Genomic DNA, 25235 nt, shown 5'->3' with positions numbered 1-25235 from the left:
TTTGTTAGCTCCATGCTGCCCCTCCACCCTGATCTGGATGCATTTTTTTCCCCAGGGCTGGTACCTCTCCCTCCTCACCAGGTGAAGAGTGTAGAGCTCAGTGTGGCTGAGCCGCGCCACACGCCTGCTGGCTGTCATTGTCCCTAACGCTGCGCCATCCTCTACTCTCCTCTGCTCCTTTAACAGCTGTCAGTCTGCTGTGTCCAACCTTAGGCTAACTGCTGCACATGTGTACAGAAAGTCTGCACACAGACAGCAAGCTACTGTCTTCATAATCATTTCTAAAGTGAATCTCAGAAACAGACGTGGCCCTCACGTATAAAAGCAAACAGGAGTCAGAACAATGATTGTTGTTTTATGACACACAAGAAGAAGTCAGCGGTCTAACTCTGTCTTGTTTTTGTCAAACTAAAGGATTACTCCTACATTCTTAATCAACAAGCTCACCAAACACAACAAATCACCCACATCGCCGGAAAGCGGCTGAAAATATGAACGCAAATGACAGCAGCTCTTTCACTTTGGTTCGTGTGTTGGCTGATCAAATAGAATAAGAATTTTATAACTCTGATTATTTTGCAGCAATTAATTAAAGGAGCTTCTCTGGGATCATTCATTTCATTTCAAGGACGGGCATAGAGACGTTTACAAAAGGGGGAAAAATGATGAATGTTAAAAATGTTTCAGGCATTTTTTCTTTCATGCAGGAGGAAGGAATGTTTTTAATCAGTTCACATTTTTGGAGCGTCAGATGTTGACATATTTCTGAATTTACATGGAAGTGAATGCGCCTTCGTTGGTTACTTGGTCAGAGGTATGAAGATGTGGAGAGGACACAGGGCAGAGGTTTGGAAGTTTCAAATAAGGAGCCTTTGTAATGCTAAATCTCGGACAAAAAATGTTTTATCGTTCACTGTAAAGGAAGTGATAAAACTTAAACTTCCAGTATATGTAAAGTCAAAAGGGTAGGTATTATTATAAGCTTCAGCCTACAACTTGTACATCAGTTAAAGTGCCTCAATGTGTTTATTTGTTCACATCTAACTTCTATGTCTCGTTTTTTGTTGGGAAACAACAAATGTCTACGTTTTCATCTAAGTGAATTTTCCCTCAGGAGTTAATAAAGAATAAGAAAAAAAACATTTTCTATTTTTTGATATGTAGACTAATTGCCCTCAGTTTTCTTTACACTCGTGCAATTTACAGTTTATCAGGGTTTTTTCAGGATCTTTCACACCCCCACCTCTGCACTATTGTACTATGTAGGCTTGTATACATTAGTTTGATAGTTTAATATCTAATTTTCATTTATTGCATATAAAGAGCAAAAGTTAGGCAGAGTCAAATTCCTTGTTTGTGAAAACATACCCAGCCAAAAAAAGCTAATTGTGATTCTAATCTTGCCTTTTAGCAGCTGCAAAGTTCAGTTTTTGTTTACATTTTCAGGGAGGTACTGATTCATTTTAATGGTTATTGTTTTAGCATTGTTCTCTCAAAATTTATAGCTTTAAATTGATAGGCATCTCTAATAATTAATACGCCCTTATTGCTTCAAACAAGGCAGTAAAATCAATTCAATATAGGGAAAGTTTTTTATTTTTACAACTGAAAATTAAAGACCACCATTGCCATGAGACTCGTGGGTTGTACTGCTTGCTTGCTTGATTGATTTCTGTATTGATGTTCATAAGAATGAAGTAGATAAATAAAAGACTAAGGCAATAAACATCAATAAAGTGAACCCAAAGAACTATAGCAGCAAAAAAATTCAACTCAAAACAGGCAGTTTACGTTTTAAAAGGTGTTACTTTTATTTTATTTCTAACACCTACATAAACACATTTAATCAACTATCGCAAGTCTCTTCTTCACAACTATCAAAAAAGTATACATAAAGACCTTTGAAATGAGAAGTTATGAAGCCTAATGAATAAAGAAGCAGGTTTCAGAGAAGGCCAAGGTGGTCCTTTAGGTGTCTGTGTGTGGGCACAAGAAGTAAGGCAGGTGTTAGGATAAGGGGACTGTTTTTTCATTGAATGTAACCTTTATTTAACCAGGTTATTCCAACATACGCAGGAGGACCTGGAAAGTGGCTTCATTTCATCATGTACTGGCCAAGAGTTTTGCTCGTATATCATAAAGAAAAACATTTTACTCTTGAGTTTAAGAGTGATTTACTAAGTAGGTTTAATTTACACAGAAGTTAAGTTTCAATTTGAGGATTACAATCTTAATTTGTGTGTAGCATCAGTAAAATGAATAGATCTATCATAAAAATCCGTACAAAAAAAGATCCAACAATTTCTGGCACTATGTTCTTATAAATATGTGACAGTTCAAGTATTTCAGATGTACCTATACACTGAGAGCCCATCAATTATTAAAGCTTTCATTGCATCCGGGTCAATGACATGACATGCATCTTTTTGTGTGTGATTCTATTATTTCCGTTTGAAAAAATCAGGTGGCACGACTGTCTGAGTATATGGACAGAGTATTAAAAACCATTAATAACTGCATTTTAGTTGTAAGAAGTTCCAATTAGAATACTTTGGAATGATCTTATGGTTGGAATCATTGAAATAAACAAAGGTTATTGAAAATGATTAAAATAAAGCTAGTAGAATCATTGAAAAACTTCTGCAAGTTCTTACATGTCATAATTGTGCAACTGTAATCATGGTACTTTTATTTTGAAATGAAGAGGTCAAAACAGATTGTAGGATAATGTAACATTTATTAAAGTTCAACTGACACCCATGGCAGGGTGAAATGGTTTGTAGATCCTTTTCAAATAAAGACACAAACATTTATTTTCAGTCATGGATGGGCAGGTACACTTGACGTAAAAGATGGTGCAACCAATGTAAAACTGCTAAAAATGAATTTACCATACAGCTCTTGATTTAATTAAAAAAAAAAATGTGTCCACTTAAGAACAAGAACAAACTAACAATATGTGTCTAAAATTTTTACCTTTTTTTTTTTTAAATTTGCTGCAAATGTTAGTCAGTGCTGCCAGTGTTTCAGGTGGTGAAACTGCAAGAATGTCACTATGTGAAACAAATAATATTATTTAAAGCTTTAAAGTTATTTACTTTTATAAGACAAATGTGGTTTCACACACATATATATATATATATATATATATATATTTATTTATTTATTTATTTATTTTTTATTTATTACAGTTTTAATTTGGTGAGCGGCAACACCTTCCATGTCAGGTGGTTTAACCACAGTTAAACTACAAAAACGGATTTTACTATATAACTCTTGATTTTATTTAAAAAAACATAAATTCACTTTCGTACACGAATAAAAGCAAAAACATGTGCCTAAGTATTCGCCTGTTTAATTTGCAATTAGTTGCAAATGTCAGGTGGTGCAACTAAATGAATTAAGCATTATATGCCATTGACCCTTCTACATTTATATAGACTAATAGATGATAGCACACTGTGTGCAATACTCAATTAAAATGAGAAGCACTATAAGCTATTCACCCATACATCTGCACAGCTGTACAGTTTCTCCTTTTTGCACATACTCTTTGTGATGTGTATATTGTATTTTTTAAAATGTATTTTCAACTATATCTTTTTCTATAAAAATCTATTAAGTCTAACCCTTCATATTTTCACAATTTTATTCAATTTTTATAGCATCTTAATATCTTTATTCTTTCTCTGTATTACTTGTTTTGCGCCAAACACCAGGTCAAATTCCTTGTATGTGAAAATGTACTTGGCAATAAAACCCAATTCTGGTTCTGATATATTTTCAAGTTTAGTTTGAGTTAATGCAAAGTAATCAGCCAGCTACAGTCTTAATATTTTGAGGTCCTGTAGTGTGATATAATGCCCAGGTAATGAATTATAAGTGATGTTAAGGTGGGTTTGAAGAGGAGAAGCATGGGATGAGTATTGTGTGTGGCTAAAGAGAAAATAATGAACTGCGTATTAACACAAACACTAAATTTGTGCTCTGGGACATGCTGCCCTCTGTCCTGTGTGTCCCTCCTCCAGTGGTCTCCAGGGACCCGTTACCGCGGCGGTGAACAGGCCTCAGTGGCCGGAACAGGGGTTTGAGCGTATCCTGAGTACGTAGCATGTTTGTGCACACATCAGTTGCGTGTTAACTGTTAATGCGTGTGTGTTGGGCTGTCTTTTGTGTGTTTGTGTGTGTGCAGTTAGCGGGAGGGAAGGGGGAAGGGCGTCCGAGGAGGCCTTTAGAAAAAAAAAAAAAAAAAAAAAAAAAAAAAGCCCTAATTGCCGTTCCTCTCCTCTCCCCGGCCGTCACACCTTCCACTGCGCTAAGACTTTCCAGCCTCATCACACACACAGGAAACACAACGCTAATTAGAGACAGCACAACCTCTGCTAATCACGCTCGCACACGACTGTGACCAAAATGTCAGTGTGTGCATGCAGGCATGTTTTTTTGTTTTTCTTTCAGACAGATTATGTCCACTGCTTTTTTATTCAGCAGAGATAGCTCCAGCTGAGTGTACAGAGAGATATAAGCAGCAGCCCCACGGATGCATGCACATATAAATAAATATAAACATGCTATGTGGAGAAGTGAGCAATTTTAATTAAACCTAACTTCCTAGACTTTGAAATAAATGAGCAGGTTTTCATTGACACTACACAACATTCATTTTCAACCCTCCTGATATATGTATAGATGAATGTGTGTTTTGTGAGTGTGCATGCGCCTGCACATTGTATGCCAACTCTGCACACAACAAAGACAAAAAAAGTGCTATCCACTTATGGTGCACAAGCAAAATTCTTCAGAGGAAATGCTGACCAGCAGATGAGTTGCTTCCACTGTCCATGCTTTTCAGAGAAAAATACTGAATGTACAACACGAGTGCGTTGAAAAGAAAAAAAAATGCTTATCATTACATTTGGCACCTTGACAAACTACTGTGCTTTCAAGAGCTGTTATAAGAGAGAGAGGGAGAGAGAGGACGGAAAAGAGAGAGAGAGAGAGATAAAAAATGAGAGGGAAATGTGTGGATGGAGAAAGAGAGAGAGAGGGGGAGAAATTAGAGCAAAAAAGGACAGAAAGAGCAGAGAAGTGGAAGACTGAGTCCATGTCGGTCCACTGAAAGCTGAGCTCTGGTATGATCGGCCTGTGTACATGTAGTTAACTAATTTACTGATGTGCATCTGTCTGTGTATGTGTGTGTCATACCCGTCTCATCTTCTGCAGTCTCCTTGGAGACAGGCTCTTGGTGCTGGTTGGAGACCCGGCACAGACCATCACCCCATCCTCTTCTTCCTCCTGAGAGAGAACCCAAGATTCTTAATCATATATAATTTGTTTTGTATGTTAGCACTTTTTGTGAAATTCATTGCTGTTTCGAAGTGATATTTTTAAAAACTACACAATCTGCATGGCGATATCAAAAAAACTCTTCTAGAGCCAAGAAATCAAAAAAAATGTTTCACAGATGCTTAAGAAGGTCTGTGTAGCTTAAGACTGATATACTTCCACTTAATTATCATGTCACTGATGGAGCATTATCATAAACAATTAACCAGGGCTGTCAGAAGATTCAAACTAAAATTAGATTAATCTCAGGATTTCTGTAGTTAATCACATTCTTCTTTTTTTACATTCTAAAATTCCACTCTTTTTAATTTAACTGTTTTTGTATCATTTTAGATTTTCTACTGCAAACTAAGGCTCATTTCATAGGTATGTTACAGATTTTAACATGAAAGTAACCACAGAAAAAGGAGCTTGTTATGCATTGAATATGAAATAAACAGTAAAAAGGTAACAGTTTGATAACACACAGTTCAGATTACTTTTGAATTGTTCACAGGGCTGTCTGTGAGGTTTGTTTGTTTGTTTGTTTTTTTCACATCACTGCAGGAAGATGCAGCAGTGGCTTAACCAAAGTTTGTTAAAAGTGAAAAATAAAGTATGCGATTAATCACGATTTTAAAAAACTAACTGGGAACTAACTGTAGATAATAGTTTATTGCATTTATTTTGATTAATTTTGACAGACCTGCAATTAACTCAACATTAAGGCATGCTGTATTTGTGGACTAATTCTTTTACTAAAACCATGTCTCATTTCCAGGGCTGCCAAGTTAATTGGATTAATCAAGATTAATTTAGCTCCACAGTTAGCACACTCATTTTTTAAAAATTGTGATTTAACCTAATGATTTATTGTTCCTTTGAGCACACTTTTAAGCCATGCCGCATCTACCCGCAGTCCCAATGGTGTAAAATATGTACAGCACTACTCCCTCATGTCTCAATTCACTCTAAAAAACTAACAGATTCAGTGGACAAGTCAAAATACATCTGCACTTTGAGTTATCAAATTATCATCTTTTAACCATCCCCTTATTGACTTCTCAATCTATGACAACTTTTTTCCGTGGTAACATACGTTCATGTTAAACTCTTCGCTCTGCCTGTAAATGCAGGTCTGTCTTCAAACAGGAAGTCAACTACCCTTAGTTTTAGACTTTATAAAAATGGCACAAAAATGTTTGTCTCACAATTAACTACAGAAATTCAGTGATTAATCACAATTAAAACTTTAAATCTTTTGTCAGAACTACCTAATACCCTTCATTCTTTTTTCCATATTTCAGTGGCTTTTTAGGGACTGTTTTTTAAAACAGAACCTCGACACTAAAGTGCAATCCTTAAATAAAAAGTGCAATATGTTACCAGATGCTATGTTGCAGCATAATATATTTTGGTTTAGTTGAATTTTGTAAAGTCATAGTCAAATTTTAAGTCAACATGTATTTTCAAGTACAGTTATATTTACATTATGGTCATATTTTAAGAATTTAGTGTTTTATTAATCAGACTGTCAGTAGGTGGGTCAAAATTTTACTCTCCAATCTGCACTAAATGGTGTATGTTTTTGAATGACAACAAATAAGTTATCTTTTTGCCTTTATTTGAGAGACAGGACATCGTACAGAGCCTGTAACACAGATGAGAGAATGGGAAATGAGATGCATCAGGCCAGACCTGAACCCTGGAAGCCCATGTACATGGGCCGCGATCTAACCACTAGCCCATCTGTGCCCTGTTGATCCCTTTTTAAAAAAACTCCCTAGAGACATGGTGAAAAAATAAGTAGTAATCTGCACATTTTTATATCAAGTAGTTCTCTTTTAACCATTACCTTTGGCCATTTTCATTAACTTCTCCATCTGTGGGAAGTTCTTTTATCCGAAGGTAAGCTGTTGATACTTACAAGGAGTTGCCTGTTTTCTTTCAAAACTATAAGCATATTTTTTTTCTTATTTAAACAAAAGTAAAAGCATTAAAAAGAACAGTTTCTTCAGAGTCTTCTAGTTTAACTTTTAACCTTAACTGAGTGACTTGCAGCTTAACCCTTTGACTCCTAGCGCGTCGCGACGACGCGCTGTTGAAGCACACTTTACATGACCGTAATTGCATGACCGTTTGTGCTATCAGAAAAATTCAAACAGTTTCTGAAAGCTAAGAAACTGTGCTTTACAGCCAGCATGTGGTTATTTCTGTAATTTCACCTTTTCCCACTAAGATTCTAGCATAAAGTTCCCCTGTTTTTTGTGTTTCTTCATTTTAAACTGTTAAAACACTTAACATGCAGTAATATGTAAATAACTGCCATATATTAAAAGTTCAAAGTATTGTGGAAAAATGGGCAAAAACACGTACTCACAGGACATTTTCTGGGCCTTTTATGGTTAAAATAAGAAAAGAGCCCAGAAACTCAGTTTTAATTTAAACAGTTAAAAAAAACACTTTTTAAACATGCAGTACATTGTACACAACTGCCAGATATTAAAGTACTCTGGAATAACGGGCAAAAGCACTTACAAGACACTTTCTGTGTCATTTAAAGTTAAAAAAAGGAACGTGTCCAGAGGCTCAGGAGTTAAAGGGTTAATTGGAAAAGTACACCTAACACTTTCACATTAACTGTGGTCCCTGGGCATCAGAGAGTTATTTTGTACATGCAGGCTTTCATATTTCTTCATGCATTACAATGGTTAACTTTGTATTTCATAGAAGAAGCACTCTGAGGATGTCCCCTACCTCTACGTCAAGGTTTCAGACCACATTGGTGCAGCCATGCATCACTCATACAATTTCTAAATCTTAGAGCCAAGAGCAAGAAAAATGCCTCTTTGCATTCATCATTTTATATCTCAAAACAGGAAACTGAGAAGAATTGCTTCAAATTATTATAATTTGAAATTAAAATAATTGAATTTTAAGAATGCAGCTACAACTGTGATACATTGCGATTGACTATCAACATTCAGCTGAATTCCAAAACTAGTGTTATTTCAAATGTCTCAGAGTGAATCACTACCATATAAATATTTTGAAAAGGCCGTTCCTGCAGCTGATAATGGGTTCATTTGACTTCTACCCCAGGCAGAGTAGACAGAGTATAGAAATGTTCAGTTGTCTCTGATGGATTGGTTTGATTTTGCAGGTCATAAAGATGTATCAGTATTTGTTTTTTTGTTTCATTACCAGTAAAAAAAATACAGGAGCTTTAAATGATAATTATGTTTATATTCATGACCTGTTTTTAAAAGATTGTAGACTTCAGTAGCTACAAAAGGGCTTGGGTGTCAGAGACATGCAGGGTTCTGAAGTCAAAGCATTGAGAGAGGAGCTCTGACACTGTTAATCCTGACAATAACAGATATATACATTCATTACAAGTCTTGTTCTCTTAGAGGTTACAGAAATTATGCTTAACTCAGCCACCTCTGATGAGTTTAATTTCAGTATGTTTGTGCCTTGATGTCCTTGAGTAGACATCTGTGGCCGGCAGCAACATAAATGAACTGCAGACCAAGAAAGCTGAATTAATTAATATGTGTGTTTGTGAATTCATCTGTGAGCGAACATGAAATCTGTTTAACTTCAAAATCAAGTAGATATCAACACCTCTGTTTGCCTCCTGAACATGTGTGCGTATGTGTGGATGCAAGCGTTTCCCTCTTGTTCATCATCAGTGCCCTCTCTCCTCAGTTTCCCACTGACAGATCAAACTGCTATTGCCGTATCAAATCCATCAGGCTTATGGAAACATACACCTCGTTACATTAGCTTTGAGGAAATCACAGGCTCACTGATGAAATATGCAGACAATAAAAGAGAGAGAGGGGCCGGGGCTCCGATGACATGACAGGCCATAGCCAGAGGGGCGTTGGTTAAAAATGTACAGCCCTGAACAAAGCGCTAAGCAGGCTTCAGCAGTCATTAAAAGCCCCAGTGTCGGAATCGCACTCTCCATGAAAAGCAGCCTTCCTGTCTGTTTCTATGAGGGGGGCATGTGTCTATCTGTGAGCCTCAGAACTGAAATATGTGCACAAAAAGTGTGTGTGTCAGAGAGGTGTGAAGGTCTGAGCTGCTCACCCTCGCTTTAAGTCTGCCCTTAATGTCCCGGATGCCCCTCTTGGCATGACTCTTGGCCTAGGAGGGGGGGGGAAACACACAGACAGTCACGCACACACAGATTACTAATCAAAACATGTTGCATTAACATTCTGCTCTGGTTTCATGTAACATCAAGAAATGCTTTGATCCCCGTGGCAAAAACACGGAGACAAAAGGCTGGATGAGAGAGCCTCGCACACTAACAGGAGGCGATAACATGAAAGGGCACCCTGACCACCTATTGTACAGCACATAACGACATGGTACTGCTCATCAAACAGGGACCAGGCAACAACAATAAACCCTTTGCTATTTTACTTCCAAAACAGACATGGTTTCACTTAATTAGTTGTATTCAATCAGACAGAATTATTCTCAAAACCTGTGATATGTCATCTGTGCTGTTTTTAAAGGGGAATTTTTGTGATTCAAAGGTTAAAATTACACACATTGAGGAAAAAAGAGCACTAAGATACATGAATGTGACAGAACATTTCTGCAGAGGAGCGTACCTTTGTCACAGCTGTGTTGAAGAATGCTCCTCCTCTCTGTAATACACACAGAAAATTAGAAGTCATTTTAGTTGAGATTTCACATATTTAGACAAAATTATTTATAGTTAGTCATATTTTATTCATGCATACAGGTGGAGCTTTGCAAAATGTTAACATTTGCAATCATAGAGTAATAGTTTCATGATTCAAAGAAAGCTCAAATTCTAACCTGTGGATGAAAATATCATCGGTAAAAACAGTGGTTCTCTTTTATTATTTTCTCTGTCTCTCATGTTTGTTGTATTTTGTTATTCCTCTTGTTGTAACTGGTGCACTGTCTCAGCCTGGTCTCCCTCAAATAAGAGATCATAACCCAAAAGAACTACCTGTTTAAATAAAGGTCAACCAAATAGAGAAATTAGGAGTTGGTGGTGGGTCCTGTTAGGCCAGTTGAGAGCCACTGGGTTGAACAATACTTGGGTATATCATATGTTATATGTGATCTATGTCGGTATTGGGGGTAGCGGTTTACAATATAATCCATTACTGTACACAGATTTCTTTTCAGGTGTAACAAGTAACATAACACCTTAGTTTTGCAATTCAAGTAATCTGCAGTTATCTTTTTTCATAAAAAAAAATATTTAAAAGAGAAGAAAAGGAAAACAGGAAAAAGAAGATCCCTGAATTGTTTGCAGGGTTACTGTTTCTCTCATACCTGTTGGCACGCTGGCACGTGCTCCACCAACTAAGGCCGAAACCAGCGCCCATGTTGTTTTAAAAATAACACTACCAATCACTGATCTTTACCTACGTTTAGTTACGCATTCATGCCAACTTATTGTCTTAGGGATGCGAAAATCTGACAGTAAGTATTTTCAGTCCTATTTCAATCCATTCCAACTCAAACATGCATCCATGTTTGTTAAAGTTTGACTAATTGTCAATGTCAAACACAATCTTCAGCTTCAAAACCACAACTTCCACAACTTAAGTGCAAAAGACAGCAGCACCATGAAGGGTATCATTTCGCTGAGCCATGATAAACTGCATGATTCACAGCATTCAGGAGGTTTTTATTTAGAAGCAGCCTAAAAGCGGCAGAGGGGACTGTGCCTTGATTGATTTGTACTTTAAACTCTGCAGACTGACATTATGGCACCAAATCTCTCTCTGTGTCTGTCTTCTTCTTTTCTCTCTCCGAGTTGCTGCGTCTCAACTTCTCTTTCCTCTGTTTGGTCTTTAGTGTAAGCACAAAGCGTCCGCTAAACGGCTAAACAGAGTAAATGGCAGACAGCGTTTCAGAAGTCGGTGCAGTGAGAGGAGGAGAGGGGGCCGAGGTGAAGGCCCCTCTTATAGATCCCTGTCAGTCAGGAAATGTGAACTTTAACAAACCTTTGAAGAGCACTCTAGAGAACTAATTCAGCCTTAGCTGACGGCGTGGGGAGAGAGAGAGAGGGAGGGAGAGATACCCAGTGAGAGAGAGAGGGAGACGGGGGGGGGGGGGCTGTGACAGAGATGAGAGGAGGGAAAGATAAAGAGAAATGGATAGGGGAAGAAAAAGAGAGGAGGAGAGAGACAGGAGATGAAGAAGGAGGGAGAGATCTGTGTTCTTGGGTCGGTTCAGCGGAGTAACGCCTGTGTTTGCTGCCAGATCAACATGTCATGTCGGAGGACGTCTTGTCACGTCAAATCACTTCTGTCTCCCACCCTGTCTGTCTCCACTGTCCTGCTGCATGCGCCGCTTCACACACCAAACCGCACTCAAGCCGGATCTGTACATTCAGGCGGGCCCCCTTCATTCCGAAGGCAACAGCAGGACTTCAAACACTGAGTCGTGTCAATCACGCTTTCAATTAAATATAACTCGGGAATAAAATGAGTGGAACATAAAAAAAGGCACAGATAAAAGCACTTAGGTTTTGATACGTAAGACAGTCTGTGAATACCTTTACAGTGTGCATCCACTGCTGGTAGGACCTTGAATTACCTGAAGGGATGCATGAAAAACAGGAAATATGAATTAATCATTTTGCACCTGATAGCATTGTATTAACATTGCAAAGACAAGATAACTATTGATACTGCACAGGGACTATTTTAAATCTTGGAATAAACCATTTCTATATTAAACAGCCTATAAATGGTGATAGCATAATGTGGTTGGTCAAACATAATAAAAGATATATTTAATGCCCTATTTCCATAACCTTATGAATTATTTTTTATCTTCTAAAGGTACATGATCAGTAAAAATAGATTTAAATATTAAATCTTGTTGAAGTAATAACAGGATAAAAAGAAGGCATGGTGTTCCTGGCTGCATCTGCAAGAAATAAAAAAGAGATAATATTAAGGACGACAGTGGCCAGGATCTGAGTTGGTAAGGACCATTATGATGCAACATCAGGATGGTCTTTGTTTCCTTGTCACATAAATATGACTCAAACTTGAAGTGCTCTGATCAAAAAAAGGTAATTTGTCTGAACCCTCCTGTGGGGTTTCAAACTTTTGATGTTTTGTGCACCCCTCGCCCCTGTGTTACAGCGCACAATCCTGCCAAAATCTATCAGTTTCTACTGTCAGTCATCTTCAGCCAAATTCTCTCAGATTACAAGCAACCTTTGCATCAGTTTCAATAAAGATTTTTTTTACAACAATACCAGTCAAGATAGGTATCAATCATAGAGAAATGAGCCCATTCACCAAAAAAGGTTATCTTTAACAGGCTTTTCTTTTCATTTCATTATAAGAGATAAGTCATTGCTTGTGTTTTTATCAATAATGATTACATTTTTCTAAAAGACAAAACATTTTTAAAAGATGATTTGTACTTAAAAGTCCATCTGTTGTCATGATAAGTGTCACAACAGGCTTCAGCTGTTACTTCACAATAGGTAGCCCAGGACCAAAAATGTTTTAGAGGCACTGTACACAAATTCTGGGGCCAGGGGGACTCTCAATAAAAAATGACAAGCAAAAAGTAGAGATGCAGCGCTCAACCACATCCACCTCTGCTGTTTACTTCTTGTTTTGACTTGATGACTCTGTTAAATAAAAGCAGCTATAGTCTATATAACCTTGAAAAGAAGATGGATTGGCCAAACTCCATGTCTGTCTTCAGGCAAATCCATCTTGCAAAGTTCCAACCTACAATGTTTGTGCCATGTCTGAAAACAGGACCTAGCCAGTCAGCGTCATTTGAGGAAGCTGAGGCGGTAGCTACAGGTGTGGTTTAGTTGTACTGGAAAGCTGATAGCAATTGCTGCCTCCACTGTAGCGATAAGCTGGGATGTAGCTACAGTATAGATGTAGTTTTATGAGAACTGGGCCACATTCTTTTGTGAAACAAAGAGCAAAAAACAACACAGACAGGTTTTCATAACAGAAATTGTAATTTCGCTCTTCTGCCAGTCTGCTTTTCATGGATTTGTGATCGCTTCAGGTGTGGTTTAGTTGTATTGGATATAGCTTCATCATAGTGGCAGTTTTATCAGAACTGTACAACATTTCTTTACTAAAACAAGAGCAAAGAGCATTACCAAAAGCTTCTCTTGGCAGAGAAGATGTGATGTTTTTGCACTTCATCCGATCTGCTTTGGCATGAATTTTATACACCGACAAGCTCTGCTGTTCAACTACTGCAGCATCTTACAACTAAGCTTACATTACTTACTGGAGCTGCACATGCCTACAACCTCATTTGTCTTGTCACTCTGATTTGCTGGTCATGAATGTGACAGAATATTTGTCCAATCAACTTCTGAGATTTTCCTAAAAGGTCCTGCCCTTCTTAAACAGCTTTAAATTCATGAATAAAAGCCAAAATGCTGTTTTACTGTGTAGTAAGTACATCTTATTTGGTGCAGTTTTTACAGAACAGAGTCCTCAATTCAAAAGAAGAAGTAAGCTGCAGAGTTGAGCATGCCGAGTTGTGGGCCTGGACCTAAAGATATCTAGCAGGGTCTCTACATTGATTGATGGGAGGGGGTCTGCGTTTTGGAGGTTAACGTGAGAAACTGAACTGCAACCCATGGCAGAGAATAATAGTGGTCCATCGCAAGTAAGCAGCACAAAAATGAGCTTGAGTAGCAGGTAGCACTTCATTATCTAGCAGTCTTTCAGGTAACATCCAGTGTTTCCATGGCTGCTATAAACAAGTCGTGTCTGCTGTGGTGGCTCCAAGGCACATACCTAATATAAAAAAAATAAAGTTTCTCTGCTTGGGGTAAGGTAAGACCATTAACTAAATAATATTTGTAATATAGGAGTTGTCATTCTTTAACTAATATAGATATTTCAGGGCATAAAGTCAACACATTATAGCTCGACATTAAGATTTTCTAGAAATGACTGACTACTTTAGAATTTATAATATTTTCCATCAGTTTATGGGTGTTTTAGAATATTTTGTAAGTTTGGCTGCTTAAGAACTGTCAGAGAGAAGGTTTCATTAGGCCTTTTGATTGTTCTTCCCCATAACTTCAATGGTTTCATACTCCTTTATTCATCGCCTCTCTTTCTTGCTTGTATAATAATGCTGGCCTGTTGCATGAAATATGGCATATACAAATAATATGGCTAATTGATGGACAGGCAGCACTACTCACTTCCACAGAAGCCTCCCTCTGTGATCTCCTCTTCAAACACGTCGGAGAAGCCACGGCCTGCATTCAATTTGGCCAGCCGTCCATCGATGAACTGCAACCATAAATTACAACACACTTATTAAAGAGGGCGACACTTAAAAGAATACACACAAACAGACAGATTCAAACACAGCAGCCACAGTGGGGAGTTATTAATCCTACCTGACAGAAACTACATCCTAAGATTAGGTGGACTGCGGGTAATAAGGATTTGGTAATGTGGAGCAGGTGAGGGATTAAGGCAGCAGACGACATGTTGCACACTGTCTGAGACATGAGGAAGTTTAATTTCCTCCCTTTATAACTTGGAGCACATAAAAACCTCATCTCATAAACATGTCGCTAATAGCCAAGACAGTTACACATTTCATGAGAACAGCTGCAAAACCATGTAAATATGTCACTGATATACAAACACACAAGACTAAACATATGAGATCAGCACATCCAGACATTCAAATAAAACCAGGGATGACAGGAGGGAAAAAAGATAATGCCAGTGAAAGTTTTAATCATTTTGTTTTTAACTCTGGCTTGACAATTCAGCTTTGTTACCTCTACTGGAAGATTTACAGGTCTAGTTGTGTGGAAAACCATTGGTTTATATCATAGTAAAAGAATCTAACTTTTTACAGTCTTTCTGAACACTAGACTTAAGGAAAATGTTACGTGCACGTAGATCACTCTGTGACACACATGGTTCACTGTTTTCTATTAGCTAAATGCAACCACATTGACCCCCAAGTTGCTGTTAGTTTCCTGTCCAATCAATTTTAATATCAGCAAACCTCTCTTTTTTTTTTTTTTTTTGCAGTGTGCTTTACAAAAGGGACAATTAAAACAAGTCTACATAAAAAGTAATGCAAGGATAGATTAAAAATTAACAAAACTACAACTAAGTGAAGACAACTGCAACAGGTACAACAAACAACAAAAAGAAAAAGATAAAAGAAGTAAATTCATAGTAATGATGAGTTGTACAGCTCAAGTGAAATAACAATCAATGTGAAGTACCTGTATTTTAGAGGAGGCGTCAGTGCATACTTTCAGAATAAATGATTGGGTAAATCATGGAAAGACTCTGCTGCAAAAGCCATCTTTGAGTTTGTTTTATTGATTTGTATTCAACCTTAAACAGAAACAGAACTCTTCCAAGTTTTTCTGACTTTACCCGGAAAAGGTAGGAAGAAATGGCAGCTCCTAATCCGTTATGGTGTCCCCTCATATAATTACAATATATTTTGAACTTGGAATGAATGCTGAAACATGTTTTGACAGAAGATCTCTCTAATTGCCTATCAATATCTTACATTTCAAGCCCTCTTGTTCTCTGCTCTTCTTACTATAAAGACTTTAAAGCAACATATTGTCAAATAATTTTCTAAGCAACAGCAAACCCTCTCCCTTCTCAATAAGTGTGTCAAGAATTCGAATCCTGATCCCGGTGCTGATTATGCATGTCTTAACCTGCTCTCTGTCCCCATATGTCCTGTCTCTCATCAGCCTAGCAACTATAGGATAAAAAGCCAGAAAACAGAATCACAATACATGCACAATATTGTCGGCATGGTATCTGTATTAGAAGATAACAGCTTTAGAAGCTAAATGCCAGTATCAGCAGGTATGATCATTTCTCCTGATATTTACAGCCAATACATCAGCCACAGATGTTGGTAGAAAAAATATATGTATGCCTTATATATCAACAAAATGTACAGGTGGTTTTCAGGGGGGCTTCATAAATTTCAGGTGGGGCGTGAGGCTCTGTCAGCTCTGAGGCTGTTAAAATAAGATTTTCTCCTACTTATTAAAACCATGGTAAAGCACTTACGACTACTTCACACAAAGGTCTTTGGGTAAGAAAATTTATTTTTAATGCTTTTGTTTTGGTTTAAAGAATAAGAAGAATTAAGATTATTACTATGTAATGGCACAATTCAACCTTTTTATTGCTTGTCAGTCCTGGGAGGGCTCAGATTTTCTTGGGTACAAACAGATGGGGCTCAACTGAAAATAAGCTGGGAACAATTGATCTAGGGTACCACACATTCAATGAGGCCATTCAAGAGCTCTAAACATTTTGAATGAAGTCCTAAGCTTAAAACAGCTACCAGACTGTCTGCACAGTCCCTCTTTGCACAGGAGACAATTGGTGGACTTAAATATCTTCAAGAAAAACAGGTTTTGTGTTGAAAAAACAATATATTTGACTTAATGTTACACAACAGCAGTTTTCGCAGCCAGTGTCAAGCAGCCATATTAGCTTTAGTTCATCTTAAAGCCTGTTGCACTTGCTTATAACTGTGGAGATGGCAGACAGGTCCTCCAATAATTCTCATTTTTATAACCTTCTGTGAGTACTATAATGCCAAAATATCCTCCAGGGATAACTGACGTATATATTTTTTCTTCTTTAATGTATATATTTTTATCTTATTTTCTTCTCAAAAGGAAACAGGACATCCAAACAACACACACTTAAATAACAGAAAAGCGAACATGGACATATGGGCAGTTGTAACAAGGTATCTAGACTTCACTAGCTCTACACAAATCTGGATCTTCTTTGTGGAGTTTCGCTCACCTTATTTGTATATAATTCTTAAAGGATATCAAATATTTTCACAGATTTATCCAAGAATCATGTATTGTGGATTTGCCTAAGGTGTTGCATCATATCTCTCAGCCATCTTAGTCCAGCTTGGGTAAGCTAGGTTTCCAGTTAAAAAAGATAAACAAAATCCATCCCAACAAAATAACACATTTCTCATGCTGAGATTGGTGTACCCCTACCAGGCTTATTATTAAAGAATTTGTTACTCAAATGGCACCACAGGACCAGATTTAAGACTTTTGATGTCTTCTAACTTTGTCAGTCTAAAGGCAGGAAGAAAAGGCAGTTTGCAACCAATAATATTTGGTGCCATGGTAAAATGTATTTCAGCTCAAAATGGCACTAATTAGTAATCAACACCTCCTACTTTTCAAGCACTCTTTTGTATTTTTAAGAAGAACAACACATGCTGCTTTACTCTCTTTAATACAAATACTTGAAAAGTGACATATTGTCACATATTTCTAAGCCATAGCAAACCCACTCCCACCTCTGCAAGTGTGTCCAAAATGTAACAACAGTGTAGGCTGTTTTTGGGTGCATGTCCTCAGGGAGCGCCCGCTAACTAGCGACCGACACGGCCATCCGCTCCTCCGGTCAGAGGAGCTGGAAACTCATCATTAGATCATTTTAATGAGAGGTGAGACTGCAGGTTCCAACCACTGCTCCGCTACTTAGCCGGCCCAATTAGTGCACATAATCAACCCAAATCATCACCTAGCCAAAGCCTCCACTTATCCCCCCCCCCCCCCCCATCTTCCTCTAAACACCCCGGCCACATTACCTGCCTCACTGTGGGCCTTAATTAGATTTTACTCGACAATGGATGACACTCACACACACAACACTTAAAAAACACTGTGGCACACGTGAAGCTAATGTGCAGACACACTGGCTCGTTTACTTTGTTTAAAGACACCTCAAAGAAAGAAAAAGGAGGAAATTGAATAAACATATAAAAAAGAAATTCAGATTATGTTAATCCAATAAGCCTAGCAAAAATACGTCCCATTTATCTCAAAATTATCTGTACTTGTAGCTTGCTAACTAAACTCAATCCAATACAGGAATAAAATAAAGCCAGAACATGCAGAACAGATTCTGATATTTTTCCAAGTCTTCATGTCATCTTGTTTCCTGTCGATGTTTCGTTGCAGACAGATGAGAGGGAGAGCTATTCCATCTGGCTACCAGCACACTGACTCACTCATGGGGCACTCACAGTGGACTACATTTTTTAAAACTCAAGAACTGTGCAGCCAAAAGGTTGGATTAAGACTCCACAGGGATTCATTTACAAAGAAGAAACTCTAATGTTGTTGGTAACCAGGATTTTATTCATGGTATTTTAGCCAATAAAATGTTGATAATAAAGAATATAGCAGAAATAACATCACACAAGGTTTACAGTTGGAGGTTTTTAAGGGTTAGGGTTTAGTATGAGAATTAGAATCAGCTTTATTGGCCAAGAATCTGCACACAAACTCTAGTTTATAATCCGCTCTCTGTAAAGACACAAAAAATAAATGGACAGTAACCTAGCCATAGCTACAGAAAACTCATGCAAATGCCAGTTTGGGGAAAGGAGCAAACACATCTTTGTGCCAAGGGGAATAAATGCAGTCCAATTCTGATAAAAGCTTCTGCTATACTACAGCTACATCCAAGCGAATTTACAAGATTTGCAAGATGGTTGCATGGAGGAAAGGAGCCACAGGCTGGATTCAATCTCGAGCTGGTTGCTTTGGAGACAACAGCCTCTGTTCATAGGCACACAGTGATAACTGCTAGGCTACTGGACCCTATGCACTTAATGTTTTAAATGTAGCATTATTAACTCTGTAAAGCAGTGGTAAAGCATTGCTCAGTGTAGGAATGGTGCTCTACCTTCAACTTAGGCCTTCTTTTGGGTGCAATGGTACACTGAGGCAACACTGTCTTGAGCTGATACGTGTTGGTGTATTTTCAATGTTTCTAGCCCTATGAATCAAAGGCCTTTTACATTTTACATTTTACAAAACATCTTGAGTGCCTGGACCTGGATCTTTTTTGGTCATATGTTTTCCATCCCTTTTATCACTTTGTATAAGCTCAGACTCATGATCAGTAAAGTTGTAGCCACTTTTCTCCAATTTTAATATCATCCAGTCTTCTAAAACTGTCTTGCTGCAGCATTATGGATTCAAGTAGACAGAGACACTTTATGTTCAGAATTTACATTTGCAAAAAACACACCTTTCCCCTCTCTCAATTCATGGCTCAGCTCCTGCATTCATACACCGAGAGAATGAAGGATGATTATTGATTGATGGGACGCACATTGTCTGCAAAGGCTCCCGGCAGTAAATCATCAAAGCACGAGTCCCCCCTACAGACTCAATAAAACTGTGTATGGCTTTGTTTTGTCAATAAGAGGAAGAGACTTCATTGAATCAGTCTGAGGGAGTGCGAATACAATACGCACGTACACACAGGACAGTGTGAAGGAGTTCAGGATGGTTGATAAGAAGCAGGTTAATGCTGACAGGCTTCCTCCGCATTCTTTGGAGGACATCTCCCACTTGTTCTGTTCTGGGCACAAGACAGACCAAGGTGGACCGAACAGAGAAAACAGCATCCAGGAAGTGAAGTGTGAAAGAATTCAAAACTGTGACTTTGAGTACAGTATGTGTGTATTTCAGGTTTGGCCTAATGTCTTTACTAGATGGATGCTAAAAGACTAAGAATTGACTTTTTCATTAGCAAAAAATTTAACAGCTTCAATCTAAGTGAGGATTGTTTATGATTTCTTCACATTTACTTTTTTATTGCCAAGATTTTATTTTATAAAAATGGTAAATAAACACTGATTGCTGTCAATTCTACTAGCTTTGACTACCATTATATTCTCTATAATTTCATTACAGAGTTCTCCCAGCATCCACAAAACTCAGACTCACACATCAGCCTGTAGTGAAATGTGATTGGTCACTGCACAGAACATTTTTCCACTGCTCCACAGTCCAGTCTCAGTGTGCTTTAAACCAGTCTATCCAACGCTTGGTATTGGACGTGATGATGTGAGGCTTGCATGCAGCTGCTCAGCCATGGAAACCATTCCACAAAGCTCCTGCCACATAGTTTTTGTGCTTACATTAATGCCAGCGGAGGAGACCTCCTATGCAATCAGCAGAGCACTGGCAACTTATACACACCATGCACCTCAGCAGTCATTGACACGCTTTTTGATTTTATGTGATTTTACACGTTGTAGCTGAGTTGCTGTTGTTCCTAAACGCTTCCACTTTCTAATATTATCACTTACTGTGGAATATCACAAACTGTCTTACTGCAAATTACCATCAGAGTACTACGCTTAAAGTGACTGAGCTCTGCAGGATGACCCATTTTGTATTACAAATGTTTACAGATAATTAGGTGTTTGATTGTATACACCTGTGGTAACGGGTTTGATTGAAACACCTGAATTCAATAACCAACAGGTGTGGCCAAATACCTTTGTTCACATTGTACAGGAGTATGAATAAACACTTGAATAGGAAAAAAGTCAACACCATAATTACTAATCAGTTTAAGTTGCTATTGATGTCAATGTAGGCTCACAAAGCCATTCAACTGTTGTGTCTAAGCTGTAACACAACCACCAGCCACCAGGTGGAGCTGTAGCTCCATTTAATTTTATACAACCTGAAGATAAACAAGCACATTAGAGGGATCTTGTAGGAGCAGCATGGTTTGGCAGTATTTTGTTCTAGACAATGGTGATAAAGTTGTATGTAGGCTGTGTAAGGTTAAACAGGCATAATGATGGTAGCTATGCATAGTAACATGCAGCACCTGCAAGGATGAAGATGCCAAACTTGGTCGTCACCATTAGACTAATGTTTAAAGCAAAGCAGGAGTAAATTAGCTATCATTTCTTTCACTGAACAATTTTGTAAGCTGAGGGCACATTGGTTTGTGGCATTGTTTAGCTATGTTAAATAAACTGTGCTAAGTTTTTACGGTTGTTTTCTTACCTTTTTACTTGTCAACTAGTCTGACTTAAGCTTAATCAATAGAGAAACTAGGAACATTACAAGGAAAATCTCTATTACTGGTTTCAAAACAACACTTCTTAATCAATCATTTTTTTGGCTTTAATGCCTTTATTTAGATTAATGGGATGGATGTGAACCCTGGCTGCCTGCTTTAAGGACAACAACCTCTGCATGTGGAGTAAGTCTCAACCAATAATCTACCGGCACTCCCTGACTCTAATTTTTTATAAGGTGTGCTTCCAAACTAACTTAGAGAAAGTTATTTGTTAAAATAACACATTTCAATGGGGGACAGGAATAACTGATGACTTTAATATCATGTGGCAGCACACAATAGTCGCTCTGTCCAACAAGTCCATTCAGCTTCCAAAACATTAATGTTTTGCTGAATTTGCATTCACAACTTTGAGCTTTCCCCCCATAAAAGTGGAACAATGTGGCAAATCACGAAGCAATAAAGTTGCTTTACAAGGAATGAAAACAGAATCACATGGAGAAAAGAAAAGTAATTTCCTGCTTAGATGGTGACACCTCCAACTCAGGTAACACCTCCACATTAGGAGTATGCGTCACTCTGTGTGTAATGTGTGTTGTTGTGGTTGACCTGTTTCAATAATGTGGTTTGAATTTGGCTCAAGGTTCTCCTACTATTGTTGACATTTAGGTGGCGATGACAAATCTCCAATAAATATTTCATAAAAATACTATATCACACCTGTTGTTTCAGTCTAGTTTAGCACTAATGATCGGTTTCTTGATAATTAAGGAGTCAAACCTGTATGTTTACACCAACAGCTTCAAAATGGCTCCTCTGTGACACTTTGTTATTCTCCTCTGACAACAACCCCACTGGGACAAAAACACTACTATTCTCTTTACCAAGAGAACAAGAAAACAAATACACTACATAATTAAAACTCCCCTAAGATACAATCAGTTTGCATTGATTTTGATGCCCCCATGGACAAAGCAGAACATCTCCTCACTTTGATGATTTTATCCTGTACATGTCTATGTCATGTTTGGTTTTATATTAAACTCTCTTCCTTGCATCTTTTAACATTTAGATGTATGTGAATCTTTGCCGTGGAAAACATTTTTAAAAAGATGTTCCAGCAGGGTGTAGCTACAGACTATTGGGGAAATAATGTGAAGTTTCTGCATGAATGTCTACCAAACAAGTTCAAACAGTCTAATCTAATCCAGCACCAGTAATTAAGTACCTTAACTTTGCATAAAAAGACAAGCGCACATGACTTCACCTCATGAAAAGATCTATTTGACATTTACCTTTTAGCAAGAACAATCAGGTAAGAGCTTCATGCAACTATTACAGTTGCATTAGCTAAATAATAAATTAATAAAGCTAATAAAAATCTATAATGGCAGATTTAACAATTCAACAAGCCTTTGATGATTAAATGTCGTTGTTAATTGACTCCGATAGCTAGCTGGAAGCATAACATAATAAAACTAGAAAAGCACTCGGAGAGTGCAGAACTCCGCCATTAGCCCCATCTCCGAATAGTGAAGAATCCTTTAAAAAATTCTTGGATCCGTCCCCATGTGCCCCCCACCATGGCATTCGCTGATTACTCCCTCCCCGGTGGGGTAGAAACATGGTGAGGCAGAGTATTGGCTTTGCTACAGGTGGACTGTCATGGTGGAAGCAGCGGTGCCAACAGATGCACTGACAGTCTCACCCATGGTCTCACTGGACGACTGGAAGTCATGGCTGAGGGTGAATATTCCTCTATTCCTCCCAGCATTGTGAGTACTCTTGCTACAATTTGCTGTCTTTCTCTCTGTTACGCTCCAACTCGTCTCCTCGACTGGGCGTGCGTCTTTCAAACTCTATAAACTCCAAAACTTTGAATAGAAAGACACCCAAAATGCTGCTGGGATTGAAGTTACTCATGTCCGTGATCTCCTGGTGTAAAGTGGTAACAGTGCAGAACTCCACCATTAGCCCTATCTCCCAGTAGTAAAGAATCCTTTAAAAAATTCCTGGATCCAGACAGTGATCCGGATCAGACCCAAAATCTAATCAGTTCTTCCTTATGCCATTTCTGACATTTCCTGAAAATGTCATCAAAATCCGTCCCTAACTTTTTGAGTTATGTTGCTAACAAACTAACTAACTAACTAACAAACCCACCCGATCACATAACTTCGTTGGCGGAAGTAACAATGTAAATATGTGGTAGACAGTCAAGTTTTAAGCTCTTTATTTATCCATACTGTACACTACGGTTGTCGTTGTTGTTATCCGTGTCTAATAGGGGTGTAATGGTTGACAGAGGTCATGGTCGGTTCATACCTATGTCTTGGGGTCATGGTTGACTGATCACCAGCCTGTCCGATTATTAGAATCAGAACTTTATTTTACAGATAATTGATCAAATAAATTAATCAAAAAGTGTGCTACTTTGGTTCCACTGCCAACTGTGTATTACCCTCTGGATTTCCAGCTTCATAGTCTCACCAAATGTCCTGTATACAACATTATCTGATTGGCTAGATGTCCCATGAGCAGTAGCTAATCAACGCTTAAGCCTGGGTGCCACTGACACACTAAGCATATGGTATCACTTCCTGTTTTTTTGCTGCTACTATGTAGCTCTGTGCAGTATCTCATGCAGATATAAATTGGGCTAAATTGTTTATTTTTTAACATTTTTGGGTTTCTTAAATTCTTATAGCGAGCAGAGTTGTTGTAATGTTTTGATAATGCAATTCTACTTCTGCCACATGAACCCCTTTTTACACATCATAATAAATGCATACTGGTATCGGTTATCAGTCTCATGAACTACTCATAATCAGTATCTCATAGGCTCTGAAAAACCAATATCCGTCGACCCCCTAGTTTAAAACAACCTGTGATAGTTGGTGCAGCCTCTAGTGTATTTAGAATTAACTAAAAAAGAGCAAACAAAACAACGCAAAATAAAAAGCAACACAAAAATGAATAAAACCTTATTTCAAATTCTAAAATCAATAAAACAATAAAAAAAGAAAATTGATTACACGCATCCTGGAGTAACATATCATATTCATGCTTTATACAGTGGGTTTGGGGATAAATGGTGCTACATCACCACCAGTGTGCACCAGTAACAGACTGCGGACCAGTTTATGGCAACATAAAGGTAAACTATGATAAGGCTTTTGTGCAATTTAAGCCGGGCTACTCTACTACTGTATTTCAGCAGCGCCTTGAAAATATTTTAGCATTTGTAATGTCTTCAACTCTCTCTGCTTTCATATCCAGAGACTTTTTAAAAACAGTACGGAGAAGCTGAGAAGCTTCATAGGAAGAGGCCAGTCTTTTTGCAAGTTGCTAATGGGTTTACCTTTTCTTCTTTGTTTGTTTGGTTGCACCTGCTTTATCTACCATAGTTGTTTTTCTAGCAGTTAGTAAACAGTTAATGGCATTACTGGCACCTGAACTGCTGTGTGACTACTGTGTGGAGGCCGTGTGTGTGTGTGTGGTTTTTTTTAAGATTTATTTTTGGGCATTATTGTGCCTTTATTTGATAGAGGAAGACAGTGGTTAGAGTTGGAAACAGGGGCGAGAGTGGAGGAGAGACATGCGGTAAAGGGCCTCAGGCCAGATTCGAACCCGGGGCGTGCCTTAAACCACCAGGCCACCTGCACTCCTATGTTTGTTTGACTTGTTCTCCATTTAGATGTATTTGCCATGTAACTGTGTGCACAACATCCAAACTAAGTTCAGTTCAGGAGAAATACAAGTGTTGTTACACACATTACGTCTATGTATGATCTAGATAATGCTAACATTGCCTGATTCAGGCAACTTCATCAGCAGGTGTCTAATATAGTTAATCCAACCATCAAAAACATTTTTAATCCTACTATCTGGCCTGCTGTCACAGTCAGCAGGCAACAGCAGACGCTGAGTTGCAAATGAAGTTGTGGCAGCCAAAGTAGTTTCAGACAATTAAAATGAGCTTAAGGACATATTTAACCC

At 38.0% G+C, this 25235-nt stretch overlaps 1 protein-coding gene across 3 annotated transcripts in view; it reads right to left on the bottom strand.

The window, feature by feature from the left end:
• dennd1b (DENN/MADD domain containing 1B) overlaps positions 1-25235 on the bottom strand; it is a 184756-nt gene that overhangs the window by 15885 nt on the left and 143636 nt on the right. For all 3 annotated transcript variants that reach the window (XM_041791060.1, XM_041791061.1, XM_041791062.1), the window contains 5 exons: positions 14549-14639; positions 11888-11928; positions 9957-9992; positions 9424-9480; positions 5206-5295 (listed from right to left, as the gene is read on the bottom strand). In XM_041791060.1, coding sequence (XP_041646994.1) covers positions 5206-5295; positions 9424-9480; positions 9957-9992; positions 11888-11928; positions 14549-14639 — 315 coding nt within the window. The remainder of the gene's footprint in view (positions 1-5205; positions 5296-9423; positions 9481-9956; positions 9993-11887; positions 11929-14548; positions 14640-25235) is intronic.

The sequence above is a fragment of the Cheilinus undulatus genome, linkage group 7 (assembly GCF_018320785.1).
Source record: "Cheilinus undulatus linkage group 7, ASM1832078v1, whole genome shotgun sequence".
Classification (NCBI taxonomy): Eukaryota; Metazoa; Chordata; class Actinopteri; order Labriformes; family Labridae; genus Cheilinus; species Cheilinus undulatus.
The sequence above is the reverse complement of the archived record's forward strand: the minus strand, read 5'-3'. Positions and strand labels throughout refer to the sequence as shown.